This window comes from Lasiodiplodia theobromae (assembly GCF_012971845.1).
Source record: "Lasiodiplodia theobromae strain AM2As chromosome Unknown scaffold_51, whole genome shotgun sequence".
NCBI lineage: Eukaryota > Fungi > Ascomycota > Dothideomycetes > Botryosphaeriales > Botryosphaeriaceae > Lasiodiplodia > Lasiodiplodia theobromae.
The window spans coordinates 125,573-143,506 of NW_023336532.1; the positions used below are offsets into that span (position 1 = coordinate 125,573).

The following is a 17,934-nucleotide window of genomic DNA, read 5'->3' on the forward strand; positions in this document are numbered from 1 at the left end:
GCAAGGCCCAGTCTCCCAGCCTCCCCTCTGCTCCTATGGTGCAACGCCCAACACCCTTTCCCGCGCACAGGCCGGGTCTATCCATGGGAGAGATGAAGCCAAAAAAAAAAAAGGAACAAAAACGGGGCGTTAATTTGAGAGGCCAACAAAGCCTCCGAGTTAGTATTGGTATATTTGAGAGCGTCCGTTCATGGAAAGGTAAAGTTCCAACGCAAATCCCTCTATCAACCGCCACGGGAACGGTAGCACGGCTCGGAAGGACCAATAAGCGGGGCAAAGTCGCGTGCGCGTGGCTGATCACTGTTTCACTGAAATCTGAAAGTCAAAGCTCGACGGAAGATCGACCCGCACTGAAACGTCGGTCTCTTGCTGACACAATGTGGTGTGGGAGGTTAAGAGAGCTCGTCACAGGCGTGGAATTTGATCTGTCGCTTGCACGGCTCGTGCCAGCTTGAGGCACTTTGATAAAGACAAAAAAAGGAAAAGGGCTCAAGTAAATATGATTTTCTCCTGGAAGGCTACAAAGCTTTGAAAAGGAAGTACAACCGTTGATCGTATCACGTGCTCGCGCGTTGTGGCGACTAGCGTTAGCGCGACGGAGACGGCAGGCACCAGTGTGACCTCATCATCCGTCCCCGTCGCGTTGCGCATTCCGCGCATCACGAAGACAGAATGGTGCTCCAGCAGCGAAGTCCCTCAAAGCACAATCAGATGCTGGGCAAAAAGCAGACCACGCTGATCCCACACCCAAAGTCCACCAACTACGATGATGACGCTCCCGCCCGCCCACTGAAACGCATCAAGCGCAAGGAAGACGATGATAATTCCGAATATGCGCGCTCACCGGGCTCGCCCAAGTCTGCTGCTAGAGCCCGAAGAGTGGTTCCCGACTCCGATGCTGAGAGCAATGACGAGGATGCTGACGCGCCGGACCCCGCGGCTCGGACCGATCTCGAGAGCGCTTTGCCGCCGGTTGAGACGGACAAAGAAGCCATTGAGGCGTACGAGATACAACGAGCTGCCGAAGAAGCCAAGAGGCTGGGCCAGGGTGACCGGCTAAAAGAAGGCAAGTGGGTGAAAGGGAGAAGCTCCATCTACGTCGATGCTTTCAACCTTGCGTTGGACACTGTCCTGGAGGAAGAGCGCCACCTCTTTGACGAAGCAGAGATAGAGGTCTTCTCACAGTGGCGAGCTCTAGACTACGAGGCGCAGTACTTGTATGTCAATTTTCATCCATGCGTAGGAGAAAGGCTCATGGTCTCGACAGATACGTCCGTCTCTTCCTCCGGAAAACGTCAGCCTGGCACCGCATCAATAATCTGGGGTACCACAGTGACATTGCAGATATCGATGCGGCAATTGAAACTCTCCAGCAAGAGAGATTATTGCCTGATTCGGAAGCTCCAGTGCAAAGCAATCCAGGCGAGCTTGAACCTCCAGAAGGCACAACCCTTGGACCCTCGTTCACCTTTGCGGACAGGTCAGAAAACCACATCGACACGCTTGAAGAAGCATCATCATTGCTAAAGCTGGACGAGCTAAAAGCATTGGCAAAAGATGCCAAAGTCCAAGGCAAAAATAAGCAGGAGCTCCTCAGATCTTTTAGGAGAGCAAGCCAAAAACAGACAGGGCTCGGATGGGTGGGCCTGAAGCGCTCCGACACCGAAGCATCCACAAAATCCACTGATGGCGATCCTAATAGCCCCTCAACACGTGAAAACACGCCTTTGCCCGAGGATGCGAACAGGGACGCCCATTGGGTACGGAAGATCATGTCCGAGACAGGCCCCTGCATACGGCTTTCCTTGCCGGCGCTAAAATTATTTGAGAGAGTTCATTTGGTCTTCTACCGATCCACCGAATGGACTGAAAAATCCCTGACGACAATCATCCTGGCCAGGATAGCCCGGCGCAATTTTCCAGACTACATCGTGTCCAGGTCAGCGAATATTTTTGCATCCCGAGCCCTGCTGCTCGAATTCGAAGCATCTCTCCGGACACAGTTCCGGGTTGACAGCATTCTGGAATTCAACGGCACGCCGAGTCCCGCAGACTTGCGAACGATTCTCGATTTATTTGAACAGGTGTATCCCCGCTGGCTTGTGCTGCTCCAGGAAGAACAAACCAAAGAGGATAGTATATACATCAGTGGTGAAGGTGCATATCTAAGACGGCTATCTCCTGCTTGGGTTTACACCCGAATTGTGCACAAAGCTACATATGTGCTTGGGAAATTTAAACAACACAAGCGCGAACACGAACTATTGACGGAATTGCTTGCTCAACGCTTGTTCCACGCGTCACGCCGTGGTGCTTGGTATCAACGGAAGGCCTTGTTGGAAGAGCATTACATGGCATCTCTGATGCCATCAGAAGGGCGCAGTGAAGAATCACAAAAGAAGCATTGGAGACAAATTGCACTTCATACGTGCGAGGAGGGGCTGCAGGATCACCTTGTGCATCAAATATACCACTACGACCTCCAGAAGCGCGTCACAAAGCTCGAGAAAGCACTCAAGATTGCCAAACGCTTTCAGCATTCTTTCGGCCATGTCCGACTGGCTGCTCCCGTCGAAGTGACTATCGAGGGTATTAAGCTCGAGCGGGAACCGACACCAAGTACCAACAATCGTGGCAACAGCTCACCGTTTCCCACTACTCGCCGCGGTATTCAACGTACCATTTGGCTGGACGAGCGCGAAGGCGACGGCGAGTGCACTGTCGAAGCCATGTGTCTATCGCATTACCGTTCGCAAGGATGGAAAGGCTATCATAGTGAAGGCGGCATTGTGCGGACGCTCTTCGCGTACCTCTTCTACGACATCCTCTTTACGTACGTGCCCAACGTCTTCCAGACGCCCTTTCAAACGTGCCCGCTCGACCTCCATACCGACGCCTTCTACCCAACCCGCTTGTCGGAGATCAACCATCGTCTCGTGCAGATTGCAAACGGCGAGGCGGCGCGCCTGATGCGCGAGGTGTGGGATGCGCATGCAGAGCGGAAAACGTGCATTATTGGTCTCGATTGGACGTTCGAGATTGAGGATTTGATGGAGATTGCAGGGTGTTTTGAGGGCGAGGCATTGGCGACGGTGTGCAGGGTTATGGCGCAAGAGTACGGGCAAAGAGGCGGAGGGGTGCCTGATCTGTTCTTGTGGCGTCCGGACATGGGTAAGGTCATGTTCGCGGAGGTAAAGAGCGAGAATGATAGGTTAAGCGATACACAAAGGCTGTGGATACATGTGCTGACGGGCGCGGGAGTGAGTGTACAGCTATGTAATGCGGTTGCTAAGGAAGTCAGGACAGGTTAGTGCGGGAATTGTTAGGAATCGGGCCAAGATAGTTCCATTGCCAGGTTGGCATTTCATTGGACACTCTGCTGCTCTCCAAAGACTATAGTGAATGTAGCAGGAAAAGCAAAGGCCATCCTAGGCACATGATGTCAGCAAGGCATGAACAATCACTGACAAACAAGCCTATATAATTCCCTTGGTTTCCTCAAACCCACCTCCAACAATTTTGTCTGCCTACAGTTTACTCTCGCAATCATGGCGGACGCCTCGGACTCCAACTCCAACGCCCTTATCGCGGAAGCTGCCACCTCTACCGTCGATGAAGTCCTATCCAGTCCTTCTGTCGGCATTGCTTCACCCTCACACAACCCCAACAACAACGGCAGCACCATGCATCCGCCTACCACCTCGGCTTCTGCACCTACCAACAGCAACGACGGCCACCGTAGTAGTCACCCTCAGCTCACCAGCACCAACGACCAGACGCAACCGATCCTCGGCGTCGAGGCCAAGAGTCCCGCTGCTGCTGCTGCTGCTGCTGCTGCTGCTGCTGCTGCTACTACGCCCAACCGTCCGCCCAAGAGCCGCCTCGACCTTTGCCTCGAGACGATGGACTTTACGAGCATGCTGGCGCAGCACAAGGCGACGGTAGAAGCGGTGCGCGACGCCGTCGGCTCCATCGAGGCGGCCGCGGCGCGGATCGAGCACCGGGTCAAGGCGTCGTCGGCGGCGGCGCAAACCAGCAACGGCAGCGCCCGTATGATGAAGACGAAGGACAGGCGCATCGTGTGGCTGATGATGAAGGTCATTCTGCGGAAGGATGCGGAGGTTCTGGTACGTTGATTCTTTCCTCTTTCGTCTTTTGACACCCAGCTTTCTTTTTTTCCCCTTCCTGCAGACTTTCACTGTCACAGCCGGCTTGACTCACCCCCAATATATTTCCTCCTTTTCTTTTCCCCTCCTACGCTTTATGATGAACAAACGACTAATGCATGTTTCTATCGTTTACCGTGCTGCAGAAGAAGATCGAGTCGGAGCTCCAGCGCACGCAGCACAGCATGTGGAAGCTGAGCCGCGAGATGCGCCTCATCAGCATGAAGCACAGCGAGGGCGAGGACATCGAGCACGAAATGTACGAGATGCTCGAGGGCTTCGTCATGGCGCTCACCAGCAGCCGCGGCGAGGACAGAACCAAGTGGGGCGAGGACGGCGTCGAGCTCGGCCAGATTCTGGACGAGATCAAGGCGGATATGGAATGGTGGGATGACGGGAAGGACGACTGAGTGTGGGAGTTTGGGGGAAATTGGGGGGCCCGGCCAGCATCGCTGCAGGGAGGTGGTTGATTGGCATTCTTTTTTTTTTCCTTTCTTTGGCAGCTATTCACTTGCCGTTGCGCAAGTTGCCGCGGTTTCTTTGCAGAGCAGTATCCGACTCACTGCGTCTGCGATGGTCGATGATTCAGCATTCGAGCCACTTTATTGCTTAGGAGATTACTAAATGGCCATGAGACATACTGAAGCCACTCTTTTCTAAATCTATGTGCCAGTCAGAAGAGTCGTGGTGTCCTATTGGATCTAGAAGACCGACAAATGTCTCATGGGTTACCCCCGTAAGAGAATCGATCAAAACTCGGTAGTCCACTATTGTTACTGGAAAAATACATCATTCTGGGTCTACATCAGGATCTGCCTTCTATTTCCTTTTTGATATCCACAGCCAAAAGCAACCCAAACACCGTTGTCGTCAACTAAACAAAAGTGAGTCAACAATGGTAACGCTGAAGGATGGGGAACTGTTACTTACAATGGTACTCCCTATCATGATAGTCAAGATCTCCCATCCACCGGCGAAGACTTTGCCGCGCACGATGGCATTCTGCTGGCGCCAGAAGCGGAAGGCGCCGAGCAAGACCATGGCGATGGCGGCGATGATGAAGACGGCAGCCAGCGGTTTCCCGAGCGCGTGATAGCCGTAGTGCGGGTCCGGGTTGGGAGCATGCTGTAGGCGCAGAAGCTGGGCGATCATGACGCCAGCCATGGAAAGGGCGATGGAGGTGCGCAGATAGCCCAGAAAGGTACGCTCGAGAGCTTTTCATCACTCAGCCTCTCTCTCTCTCTCCCAATAACAAAAAGATAAGACGACGAAACTCACCCAGATGGTCCCTCATGCCGCCCGCGGGCACCGTCACGCTGACATGGCGCCGCCACCACCTCGTCACCACGTCCCACCAGCCGACCTCCTGCCTCGTCAGCATCAGCTTCCTCTGCTCCCGCAGACTGCAGTCGTCCCTGCAGGTTGGCACCTCGGACGGCGGCGGCGGGTTCCCATGACTGAGGACGGGTTCTTCGGTCGTGCTCGCCGTCTCGACGCGGCTCATCCGCTGCGACGAAGAAGAACGAGGCAAGGACGCGAGCTCCGTGGCCTCGCGGTCGTTGGCGGTGCCGAGGGCTGTGTCGTCTGCTCTCTCTTCTTCTTCTTCCGCCTCTTCTTCTTCTGCGCCAGGCACACCGCGGCGACGAAGACCTCCTGGCTGCGCGATCAAGTCGTCGTCGTCGCCGGCCGTGCCCTCCTCCCTCGCTGCGCCGGCGCCGTGCGCCGTGTCAGCCCCGAAAGCAGCATCGTGGGGTTGATTGTGTGTCTTGGTGTCGTTGTTGGTATTTTTCGCCAAGTCGGATGGTGGCTGATGGTTGGCCGGAGGTGAGGAAGGACGATCGGCTGCGGATGGCGTAGGGTCGCGTTGTGGATGGTTGTGGTAACCAGGAAGCGATGACGTGCTCGCGGCGCTTTCGTTCGATTGGGCGTGCTGTGTGGAGCGTTGCGGAGAGCCCCCGGCGCGGGTCGGCTCGTCGCCATTTCCGGTGTTTTGGTCCATGATTTCTTGCTTTTATGCTCGCATCTTCATATCATACTTCTCCCGCTTGCACGCACTGTCTCGCGGGAATGCAAACGTGGGGAGGCAGAGTTTCGGCGACCGTGCGCGTCCGAGAGCGTCCATTGGATAGTCGGCGACCTCCCTTCTGCAGCTCCAATGCCGCGGAAGGCGGTGACGTCGCCGACGCGGGGAAACCGCTATCTCGTCTTGGCGATCAATCAACTTCACCAGCACATCGGTGCCAAAAGAAATAATTGCTCCATTTTCTCTAGAAGGAATTATTCGACATACGTGGGCCTATCTAGACGCAAGTGTGTATTAAATGATCCAACATCTACGTCCAGATACCTACGTAAGTGGAGCTTGATTGCTGATAGAAGTTAATTAGTTACGATGGCTTAGATCTTTCGGCACGCACTGTGACCAGAAAACAAATATTTGGAGCGAAATCTCGTCTCATTCCTTTTCCCTCGCTATTAAAGATAAGAAGGCCGTCAATCCACCAACGTAAAAATAAAATATCAGAAGTGTATCCGTTAAAGCCATCATCCCTTCCCCTCATTTCCTTTTAATCCATGATTAAACCCCCTTAGATAGCCTGGAGACCACCACCAACGGTGAAGGCCATGGCAGAGCAGTCGGAAGCAACACCGCCGACAAGGACCCACTTCATCTCCTCCTTCTCCAGAGTAGCAGCACCCTCATCGGGGTCGCTGACCAAGAAGAACTTGGTGCTGTCATCATCGACATTGCACACAACCATGTAGAAGGCGTTGCCCTGCGAGTCGACCGCGACGACGATGCCGCCGCTGGTCGTGGTGCTCGAGTCGTCGACGGGCATCAGGGTGATGATGTCAGCGTTCTTAGGAATCTCATCCGAGCCGGCAAGACGGAAGCGCGACGCGCCCAGCTTGTCCATCTCGTCGGGGTGGTAGATGAAGACGCGGTCGGCATCGTCCGAGACAACCACGTTGGAGTAGGCCGCGAAGTTGAGACCGGCGTCAGCGTCGCCAACCGCCTGCAGGCCGAGCACTCCCGTGTCCTCATCGGCCGAGAGGTGCCACGCGCCCGTCGTGTCCGTCAGAGTCGTGTAGGTGAAGCCGTCGGTGTTGGTGTCAGCATCATCCGTCGCGATGTTCAGGAGGGCATCGTTGGACAGGGCGCTTCCATCATCATCACCATCAGTGGAGGTAGAAGCGTCGGTGGTGCTCGTCGTGCTGGCGCTGTCAGTCGAATCCTGGCGCTTGTACACGCTGGAAGACTCGTCGCTGGACGTAGAATCATCCGGTGTCGTCGAGCCCTCGACAGTCTTGACCTCGTCCGATCCGGCAGAGGTAGAAGACTGAGTCGAATCATCGCTGTTGGTAGCAGTGGAGCTCTCAGTGCTGTCCGAAGTCTGCTGGTTGGAAGAATCCTCCGTGGTGCCGGTATTCTCGCTGTCACTGGCAGTGCTAGAAGCATCCGTAGAACCCGTGCTAGTCGAGCTATCAGTCGAGCTGGTGTTGGCAGAGTCGTCAGTGGAGCCAGAGCTGGTCGAGCCTTCAGTCGTGGTAGAACCGGAGCTAGCAGAGCCGTCAGTGCTAGTCGAGTCAGCACTGGTAGAGCCCTCGCTGGTGGTCGAGTCAGAGCTGGTGGAGCCTTCAGTAGTAGTCGAGCCAGAGCTGGCAGAGCCCTCAGTGCTCGTGGAACCAGAGCTGGTAGAGCCCTCAGTGCTGGTGGAACTAGAGCTGGTAGAGCCCTCGGTGGTCGTGGAGCCAGAGCTGGTCGAACCCTCAGTAGAGCCAGAGGTAGTAGAGCCATCGGTGGTGGTCGAGCCCGAAGTGGAAGAACCATCAGTAGTAGTCGAGCCCGAGGTGGAAGAACCATCAGTAGAGGTCGAGCCCGAGGTGGAAGAACCGTCAGCGGTGGCAGTCGAGCCGGAAGACGCAGAGCCGTCAGTAACGGTTGAACCGCTGGTGGTCGAGGCAGTAGAAGAAGAGCCAGTGCTGCTACTGCCACCGGGGAGGAGAACACACTGCGCAGCCATAGCCTGAGCGTCCGCCTTCCAGATGGTCGACTGGGACAGGCCGAAGAAGTCCATGCTCAGCTCGTCACCGAGAGTCAGCGCGTACGAGACACCACCGTTGCAAGTGCCAGGGTTGATGCTGTCGTAAGCATACTTGGCGCTGGCAGCGACGTAAGGCTCGTTGGTGATGGAGATCAGCTTGCGGTACTTGAGCGGGGTGATCTCGAGGCCGACACCGACAGTCAGGGGCAGGCCGACGCGGGCATCAGCACTAATCTCGCCAGAAGCGGTGAACTTGGTCGTGAAGGTGGGCTTGAAGTTCTTGATGGTAGTCTGGTCCTTGTTCACAATGTCCAGTTTCGCGTAGAAGTTAGTGATGGCAGCCTCGGCACCGACGAGGATCTGGCCCTGGGCCTTGATGTCGAGCGTCAGCGACGCGTCCATGGTCATGACGGGGCCAACAGAGATGACGTTGGGGATGGAGAAGCCCGGAGCACCGTACGAGGCAATGTTCTTCTTGAACTTGTTGTTGTACGTGCCATCCGCCGCAAGACCCAAGTAGAGAGCAGCCTTGGCGCTGCCATCAATCGTCACGCTACCCTTGTTGAAGCCGCCACCAAGAAGAGAGAAACCAATCTCACCCGCAACGTGTGCGTTACCGGTGATACCGCAGTCGACGCAGTAGAGGTCGACGGTGCCAGTCAGCGCACCGCTGGCGGAGCCGTGGTAGAGCTGGTACTGGCTGCCCCAGTACTTGGAGTCGACCTTGTTGCTGGGCGTAAGGTTGATGTTGAAGTTACCTTCGGGCTTGGCCGTCGTCAGGCTGTCGATCTTATCGTTGATGAACTTGATACCCTTGGAGACAGCGCCGTTGGTGTACTTATCAGCAACCTTGATGGCCATGTTCTTGAGATCGTCGAGCTTCTTGTCAACCTTGTCGATGGCCTGAGAAATGGCCTTCGGCGCAATCTTCTTGATGAGAGACTTAAGGCTCCAGCGCTTCCGAACGATGGCGCTGGCACGGGCGGCAGGGCTGCCATAGGAGCGGCGGCGGAGCTTGGTGCTGGTCTCGGCAGTGTCGTCATAATCATAGTCATCCTCAGAGTAGTCGCCAAGGCCGGGGGCAAAGTCCTGCAGGCTGGAGCTGAAATCGCTGTCGAAGTCGTAGTAACCGAGCTTGTCATCAAGAACCTTGTCGAAGTCATCGCCACAGGGAGCAGTGGGGAAGCCAGAGATGGTGGCCTCAGGGGGAGCACCGCAGGAGGACGAAGAACCGGACTGAGAAGTGCTGCTACCGCCAGTCGAGTTGGAGAAGACAGAACCGCTGGTAGAGAGAGTAGAGTTGCCGCTCAGGGAAGTGGTGCCGTTGACAGAGCCGTCAGTGGGGAGAACAGTTCCCCATTTGACTTCAACATCACCGATAGCCTGTTCGATAGGAATCTCCGCGCAGTTCAAGGTGCAGCTGTGGCTGCTTTCAGTGAAAGTCTCGCTAGAAACCAACCAGTAAGTATGCTGGCCAACAGTCGCGTTGACGCCAGCCACACTGGAAGTGACAACAACCCATCCCGTGGTGCTTCCCCAAGCACGCTGAGCATACTGGAAGGCCTCAGCAGTCGCAAAGTCAACCTCCAGGCCACCGGAGATGACCGAGATTCTCGTAATGTACGCAGAGTTGTCAAGAATAACCGAGGGGTAGGTGAAGTTAGCCTTCATAAGAGCGAAGAGCGAACCATCGGCGCTTGACGAGCTGCCAGTGCTGGAAGAGCTGCCAGAACTGGAAGAGCCAGAGCTGGAAGAACCAGAGCTGGAAGAGCCAGAACCGGAGCTGGAAGAACCGGAGCTAGAAGAGCCGGAGCTAGAGCCAGAGGAGCTAGAGCTGGAAGAACCACCAGTGCTTGAGGACCCGGCAGTGGAGTTGGTCTGAGTAGTAGTGGAAGAGCTGCCCTCGTTGAAGTAGAAGGAGCCAGTATCCTTAGGAGCCAAGTGCGTGAGAACGGAAGCGTCGTGGCCCGGTGGGGTAGCGGGCTGCAATGTGGTGATGGGGCCGGCAACGGTGGTCCAAGAAGATTCGTTGAGAACAACGTCGCTGGATCCGGACTGAACAATGGACTTGGAAGAGCCGCTGTTAGACGATCCAGAGCCGGAGCTCAAGCCGTTGCCAGATCCAGAGCTGTAGCCAGAACTGGAGCTGTAGCTAGAGCCGGAGCTGTAGCTGTAGCTGGAAGAACCAGAGCCAGAGCTATAGCCCGAGCCCGAGTTGGACCCAGAGCCAGACAGTGAGTTACCACCAGAGCCTGAACCCGAGCCGGAGGAGCCGGAAGAGCCGGAGCTGTAGCTAGAACCCGACAACGAGTAGCTGCCAGAGCCGGAACCCGAACCGAACGAGCCGCTGCCCGAACCGGAACCGGAACCAGAACCAGAGCCAGCAGAACCAGAAGAAGAGCCCTGGCCACCGCTGCCAGCCAGGCAGGGCAGGCCGGTGGTGATGACATAGGCAGTCTGGGTCTGGGTCGCGACCGTGGTCTCAACCTTGGTCGTCAACGCCGTCCTGTAGATGGTGTCGATGACGGTGGTGTGGTAGACACCGGCGTCAGACTCCTGCTTGTTGCTGTTGAGCTGCTGAGCTTGGATAACGGCAGAGGAAGTCGAGTTTGTGTAGCGGATGGAGCTTGTCGCGGTGACAGCTCCGGCACCCGCGAGGGCAGCAATGAGAAAGTTGCCGCGCATGGTGAAAGTGAGTGTGGTGTGCCCGAAGGGCAGATTAGAGTATTAGTTATTTGTCGAGTAGAGACTGTGGTATGGTAAAGAGTGACCAAAGAGTGGGAAAGAGAGAACCCCCGAAGGGAAAGAAGGTGGAAGGGACACTGAAAGAGTGAGTGTGCAGAGAAAATCTCAGAGTGGAAGTGATGCATCGTGATATATAGTCCACCATGGAGTTTTTTGGAGGCTGTCAGGAGAGCAGGGCGCTGCGGATACGCCGACGGAGTAAAGCCACAAGACATTTTGCCGAAACCTTGAGGCTGCGCCCGGTAGTGGACGGCGGTTGTGGTGGGCTGGATTGGGGGAGCTGAAAGACCTGTGGCTGAGCTAAGAAGACTGCGGCTGTCTCGTGGCTTTTGTGGTATTTTCTCCAGACAGCTAGAATACGTAGAACTCAGAACGTATTGAAGATGTCGTTTGGGAATGCATTGGAATGGCTGTTGTCAGAGCGTTTCTGTGGCCGTCGTCAATTCTGCAGCTGTCCTGTCATTCTAGTGACCTGAAAGGTGCTGCAGCGTCTCGCAGCAAGCTCGTACTCGCTCAAATTAAGCGTCCGTACCAAGCTCCACCACGTGCGGGCACATCAGCCCTGTGCCAGACAACCACCGAAAGGCGTTCGTAGCCGCCCTATCGTGAGCATCGCGGTTGCCACATCAGGCAATATTCTCTGCACACGGGCTCTCACCTGCTCCGTGCACGCATCTCTTCTCCACAAAGAGGACGGAGAGGTCCGGTGGCTTAGCTCCGCTGTCAGAGAGCTGTCTGCCAGAGACATAGAAAGGAAGTGCCAAGAAGGCCTGGATTAGGGCCCGCCCGATGGCGCCCCTACGCGAGGGTATGTGCGGCGCGGGTTGCGCTCCGCGCACATCCGTTGTGCTAGGTCTGAGCGAAAACGGGTCTTTGGAAATCCTCTCGGGGTCGCCGCCCGCTCGAATGGGAATTAAGCCTTCGGCATTGGGAAAACGGCGGCTGCGGAGAGAAAGGAAGGCGCTTGTTGTTGACCCCTGAAGCAGTCACGCCATGCACGTGACTTCGCACCGTCCCGTCTGAGGTAGTCCATTTCCGATACCTTGGCCCGAGAAGTCAAGATTGAGGCTGGACACTAGGAAAGCATATCGGAGGTCATCTTGCCGTGGCTTGAGTGTCACTGACTACCCATTGAAAGCGCTCTACCACGTCCTTTTGTTGTCACGGAAACGTTCTATCATCAGTACCGGTTACACGATGGTTAGCGTACCAATGGCTGTCTATTTAGCCCCATCCCTCGCAATCAGGACCTTGCGGCCCTTGAACTGCCGCCGTCGAAAACGGCCGCACCACAGGGAATCGCCAACCAATAGGAAATGTCCGCGTTTTAGTCAACAGGACAAGGGCAAGGGAAGGGGAACTTCCGCGTCCAATTAGCCATGTAAGATTTACCTCGCATAAGCCATGTGGGTCAGCAACGTGCGGAGAGCCCTAAAGCGAGCCAAGGCAGCGGCACGTCCCTTCTGTTGTTGGTAGAATCAAAAAAGCAATTGTACTAAAGAGGCTATCGAAAAGCGTAGTTACACCATGCCTCCGCATAATCTTCCCTTATTTTCAAGCTCGTGGAACTCACTGAGCGAAGGGTCCAACAAAGTAGGATTACCCAACCTTTACCTGCGCCAAAATCACTGCTTCGTACGTCTAGTACTCAGCCTCCTCGAGATCGCCCTCATCCAGCGCATCGCTGGCAACCTCCTCGTAGTCCTTCTCGAGAGCCGCGAGATCCTCGCGAGCCTCGGAGAACTCACCTTCCTCCATACCCTCACCAACGTACCAGTGGACGAAGGCACGCTTGGAGTACATGAGGTCGAACTTGTGGTCGAGACGGCTCCAAGCCTCGGCAATGGCCGTGGTGTTGGAAAGCATCGAGACGGAGCGGTCGACGGGGGCGAGCTCGCCACCGGGGACACGCATCGGCTTCTGGTAGTTGATGCCGATCTTGAAACCGGTAGGGCACCACTCGACAAGGTTGAACGAAGCCTTGGCCTTGAGCGCGGCAACGGCCTGGTTGCACTCGCGGGGAACGACGTCGCCACGGTACAGAAGAGCGACGGCCATGTACTTGCCGTTGCGGGGGTCGCAGACGACCATCTGGTTGTTGGGCTCGAAGCCTGCGCACGTCAGCATCCAACCCAATATACCAATTCTGCCGCCACTTACACTGGAAGGTAAGGTCGTTGACCTTGAAGCTCTCGTGGGAGCTCTTCTGGGCCGAAATGACGGGGGCGTAGCTGATGAGCGGGTAGTGAATACGGGGGTAGGGGACCAGGTTGGTCTGGAACTCGTTCAGGTCGACGTTGAGAGCACCGTCGAAGCGCAGCGACGAGGTGATGGAGCTGACGACCTGAGCGATGAGGCGGTTGAGGTGCTCATAGCTGGGACGGGGGATGTCCAGGTTGCGACGGCAGATGTCGTAGACGGCCTCGTTGTCGACGAGGAAGGTGCAGTCCGAGTTCTCGATGGTGCTGTGGGTGGACAGAACAGCGTTGTAGGGCTCGACGACGGCGGTGGAGACACGGGGCGCCGGGTAGACAGCGAACTCGAGCTTAGACTTCTTGCCGTAGTCGGTCGAGAGACGCTCCAGGAGGAGGGCACCGAAACCAGAGCCGGTACCACCACCGAAGGAGTGGAAGATCAGGAAGCCCTGGAGGCAGGAGCAGTTGTCTGCGACATCGTCAGCTGCATTCGGCGCAATCCCATGGCGGATGACGTACCTGCGACACGGCGGACACGGTCGATGACGTTGTCAACGAGCTCCTTGCCAATGGTGTAGTGACCACGGGCATCTACATCGCGTTAGCTTCAGCTGCAACAACGGCTGGATGTCATCGACCCACAGTTGTTGGCGGCATCCTCCTTGCCGCTAATCAGGAGCTCGGGGTGGAAGAGCTGCCTGTAGTCGCCGGTGCGGATCTCGTCGACGGGCTGGCAACGCATCAGCACATTATCCCTTGTCCTCCATCGGCTGCGTTATCCTTACAGAAGGGTCCAGGTCGACGAAGATGGAGCGAGGGACGTATTTGCCGCCGCTGGTCTCGGTGAAGAAGGTCTCGAAGGAGCCGCCCTCGGTATCAGCCTGGCTCTCAGGGTCGGAGCGACCATCGGCCTTGAGGCCGTGCTCCAGGAGGTAGCTAGCGCAGCAGTGTCAGTGGCGAAGAAGCTCGAATGGATGGAATTGGACTTCATACAGCTCCCAGGCGCTGTTGCCGAGCTGGATACCGGCCTGGCCGATGTGGATGTGGCAGACCTGCGCGTCGAGACACGTTAGCTGGACCGCGCAGATCAGGGGAAGGCAGCTTGGCAGCGGCGGCGTAGGTGCGCGAGGCGGATTTGGGCATTGGCGAGGTCGCGTCGGGCGGGCGAACGTACTTCTCCCCTCATGATTGCTGGTGTCCGGGTATCTTAGTTGGTGGTGGGCAGGAGTAATTCAGATGCTGGGGAAGGGCAGCGGTGAGCGAAGCGGTTTTGGTGTTGACGCTGGAGCGAAATAGCGGGGCAGGCCAAAATAAAGGCGTGCATGGATGCGCTCCGCGCACCAATCACACGGCGCTCTCCGCCTGCCGCTATCCCCGTCGCGTTACCTCCCCAGGAACCGCCAACGACGCGCTTGTATGCCTGCACCTTTGTCTTGCTCACGTCCGCACGTGCTCAAGACGACCACATAAAATGCCATGATGTCCATTCGAGCTGCTGCTAGTCGAGGCTTCTATCTACTCGATATACCGTTACAAAATGCTTCGTAACCGTGCTCTCGTCCGCTGATCCTTATCTCATGTGATCATTTGCAAACGCGTCCGCGCCCCTTCATCTGGTGGTCCAGCCCGTTGCTCACCAGGCCTAAGCACCATCAGCGGAGCGGTCCGTCTCTGCCGCTTTCTCCGCCTTGACAGCCGTCTCAGCCGGGGCACAAGGCTCCGCATCACCGGCAACCGCAGTCTCCTCGCACACCTTATCCTCCTTGATCTCGACAGGCTTAGCAACATCCTCGTGCTTAGCATCCTCGTGCTTAGCATCCTCGTGCTTAGCAGCCTCGCGTTGGACCTGAGCAGTAATGCTGCCCTTCTCCGTGGCACCATGGGCGCGAGTATCGACACGACGCATCTGGACAAGGATCAGTGCTCGAGTCATGGGCATTTGAACAGGGCAGCAGCTTACCAGGGATGCATCTTCCTTAGTGATGTCCTCTGGGTGCTTCTCAAGCTTGTCCTTCATCTCCTCAGCGACGGCCTGGTAGACGTGCTCACGAGCGGCAGGAGACTGCTCAGCGGCGACGATGCTCTGACGACGACCACGAACAACAAGAGCCGGCTTCTCGGTCGCAGAACTCTCTTGGTCCTTCGTGTCAACAGTGGGCAGCGTGGCAGCAGGAATGCTACCCTTAGGCAGCGTGCCACCGTAGACCTTGCGCTCCGCGCTCAAGACTCTCTTGATGTCTTCAGGAGTGACGCTGGCTGGATCATCTTCGAACTTCTTCTGAGCGGCCTCAGTTACCTTGCGAAGATTCTGCTTCGGTGTTAACGGGACCCGTTCAAAGACCAAGAGGATGGTTAAGAACTTACGTCGGTGTTGTCGCTCATCGACTGAACCTGAGCAGCGGCGCTGCCAGGGGGAGGGCGGAAACCCAAGACCTTGTGCTCGGCGCTCTGGACGCGGGCAGCATCTTCGTGGGTAATGTGCTCAGGCTCTTCCTTCAGCTTGGCAACTCCTTCGGCAACGGTCTTCTCGAAGCTCTCGCCAAAGGGTTTGGCTTCGGCCGGAAGCGCGGGGGCACTCTCCTTGGGTGTCTCAGTGGCCTCCTTGGAGACCGGAGCGGCGTTGTCGGGCTGAGCACTCATGGTTGCGGTAGTCAGGAAGTGTGATGCTAGACGGAGTTCAGTGCTTGATTCCGATGTGCAGATCAAAGTTGGTGGGAGTTGTTGAAGAGTAGAGGAAAGGATTGCAACTGGAGCGAATTTAATGGGGTGGCGCGGTGGTGACGGAACGGCGCTGGAGGTGGAAGGCGCGATCCCACTGGAAGGTGCACTCTCCTCTGCAGCTTCCCTCCAGCCCGCTTCACAGACTCAGAAAGCGCACCTTGCTGACAGGCACACCGAGGATTGCTTGCTATGATCGTAGGTGGTGTAGACTTCTATCGCTTGACGAGCCGTACACTGACTGTCGATTTTGAACAATCCTAGGAACAGTAAGGCAGGAACAAGATGTCCTGCGCATTTCGACATTGACAAGGAACATGTTGGAGCGACGTGTGTCTGTGAAGAGCATATCTTAGATAAATGACCGCCACAAGCGCACTGGAAGACGAATGGGTTTTCTGAAGTGTCTGATGTCAGCGATCGTGGAGCGTCCGCCGTCTAGCATACACCACCTCTTTTCTTGCCTCCACTATCCCCACGCCACAAGCTTTTGATGAAGAATCGGGTGTATTTCATACCTTTCACTTCCCTTCCCGTTTGCTGTTTCCTAGATAGCTGCTTGTAGGTATGCTACGCATCATCCCGCGCAAATTCTTCAGCTCTTCACTCATGTGCGCACGTGCCGGACGCGGCAAGCTGCTGAGAGACCTCTGCAGGAGCAAAGACGCGATATCTCAATGCATGAAGTAAGCGATGGGCCGCGCTTTGTTGCTTCACGCACCAATAAGAATCCAGATACTCATCCGCCTACAATCGACCACATCACCAGACCTGCCATCGCATGCAGGCCACAGACCAGATTGATCTACGTCGGGGAAGCACGTCCTTATACCACTGTCAGATGGAGCGATGCGCATTATCCAAACGCACCTCTCCTCATTAGCCAAGTAGTCTGAAAGAGAGACCAAATCAGACGACGCGAGAAGACGATGAGCCACCAGCGCGCGACTGCCAGCCAGATATCGCTTTTCCAAACATCAACGACGTAATGAAGCCCATCCCTGTCTCCACTCATCAATTTTCGCAGATTCCCTCATCATCCGCCATCAACATCACCATAACAATAACTACACCACATAATCATTAGGATCGTCATCACCACCACTCCCGGCGCCTATCCGCATGAAAATACAAGCGCCAACAGGCTGGGCGAGTACACGCGTCCGTCCTGGCAGACAGCTTGCGCATGCACGGATAGAGCTAGATAATATTGTATTGTAGAGCTATACTGCGAGCAACGATGAGAACCACGCTTTGCCCAGAAAGGCAATTTGCTGCGAGGGATGATCGGGTTTATAGCTACAGAACTCGGATTTATGCAAGTGATGTGCTCTGAGCGTGTGGGGCGGACATTGCATGACACGGTGCCCAAGCAGCTTTCACAAATTTCGACGTCAGCGAGCGGACGCGTTTACAAACCTCTCTCGTCAACAGTGGACTGAAGACCAGTCCACCCGCAGAAACTGATTCCAAACATAGGAAAAGCAGTTTGGAGAAGAGACGAGACGAGAAGACGACCGAACGGCGGTGTGGAAACGCCAGCCAAATAGTGCCGTCCCGAACAACCGCAAAAGCGCAGAACGCTGCCTGACTCGGTCTTTCCCCGCCATTTGCAGCCTTCCATCCACCTCGTCATAATCATCTGCACGCAAGCAAGAGCTGGCTACGGGACGGGCAAGTGCACGCGCCCATACCAGCAGCTAGCTCGTACACGCATAGATAGTGCCAGATAGAAGTTTGCTGTGAGCGAATAATAGGATGCACATCTTGCCAAGGAGCGCATAGGACCTTATTGTGGCCACGGAAGTCGGGTTTACATAGCCCGTAAACTTTGAAAGTGTCAAGCGGCCACCGCATGCTGCGCAGCGAACGAAGCCTTTACCTCAGTCGACTTTTTTTTTTTTTTTTGCTGCAGGCTGTAACACTCAACTCTTAACCATGAGGGATCGACGGAGAACGTAGTGCTCCTTAGCTGGAGGCTACTATGAAGACGAGCGGGTATTGGCCGGACCAAGTTGCGGAAGGAAGGAAGCGACCCGGCGCTGTAGGCGCAAACATCGTAAA

The 17,934-nt window shown here is 55.9% G+C and overlaps 5 protein-coding genes across 5 annotated transcripts; 1 reads left to right on the forward strand and 4 right to left on the reverse strand.

Annotated features, from left to right (window-relative positions):
• Nucleotides 1-672: 672 nt before the first annotated feature.
• LTHEOB_11638 (VRR-NUC domain-containing protein) lies at nucleotides 673-4,576 on the forward strand (the record flags this gene model as incomplete). The annotated part of the gene is made up of 4 exons (XM_035508416.1): nucleotides 673-1,217; nucleotides 1,268-3,191; nucleotides 3,534-4,127; nucleotides 4,313-4,576. 4 exons carry the CDS (start codon nucleotides 673-675, stop codon nucleotides 4,574-4,576), a joined length of 3,327 nt encoding a protein of 1,108 aa, XP_035365790.1.
• A 395-nt stretch (nucleotides 4,577-4,971) lies between these two features.
• Nucleotides 4,972-6,165, reverse strand: LTHEOB_11639 (uncharacterized protein; the record flags this gene model as incomplete). Its single annotated transcript, XM_035508417.1, has 3 exons — nucleotides 4,972-5,040; nucleotides 5,097-5,380; nucleotides 5,445-6,165. The coding sequence occupies 3 exons, from the start codon at nucleotides 6,163-6,165 to the stop codon at nucleotides 4,972-4,974; spliced, it is 1,074 nt and encodes a 357-aa protein (XP_035365791.1).
• Nucleotides 6,166-6,754: 589 nt separating this feature from the next.
• On the reverse strand, nucleotides 6,755-10,897 carry LTHEOB_11640 (uncharacterized protein; the record flags this gene model as incomplete). Its single annotated transcript, XM_035508419.1, has 1 exon — nucleotides 6,755-10,897. The coding sequence occupies one exon, from the start codon at nucleotides 10,895-10,897 to the stop codon at nucleotides 6,755-6,757; it is 4,143 nt and encodes a 1,380-aa protein (XP_035365792.1).
• A 1,701-nt stretch (nucleotides 10,898-12,598) lies between these two features.
• On the reverse strand, nucleotides 12,599-14,338 carry LTHEOB_11641 (Tubulin subunit alpha-2; the record flags this gene model as incomplete). Its single annotated transcript, XM_035508420.1, has 7 exons — nucleotides 12,599-13,068; nucleotides 13,118-13,621; nucleotides 13,672-13,743; nucleotides 13,795-13,882; nucleotides 13,938-14,088; nucleotides 14,146-14,204; nucleotides 14,327-14,338. 7 exons carry the CDS (start codon nucleotides 14,336-14,338, stop codon nucleotides 12,599-12,601), a joined length of 1,356 nt encoding a protein of 451 aa, XP_035365793.1.
• Nucleotides 14,339-14,794: 456 nt separating this feature from the next.
• LTHEOB_11642 (Seed maturation protein pm25-like protein) lies at nucleotides 14,795-15,792 on the reverse strand (the record flags this gene model as incomplete). Its single annotated transcript, XM_035508421.1, has 3 exons — nucleotides 14,795-15,058; nucleotides 15,113-15,460; nucleotides 15,517-15,792. 3 exons carry the CDS (start codon nucleotides 15,790-15,792, stop codon nucleotides 14,795-14,797), a joined length of 888 nt encoding a protein of 295 aa, XP_035365794.1.
• Between the last annotated feature and the right edge of the window lie 2,142 nt (nucleotides 15,793-17,934).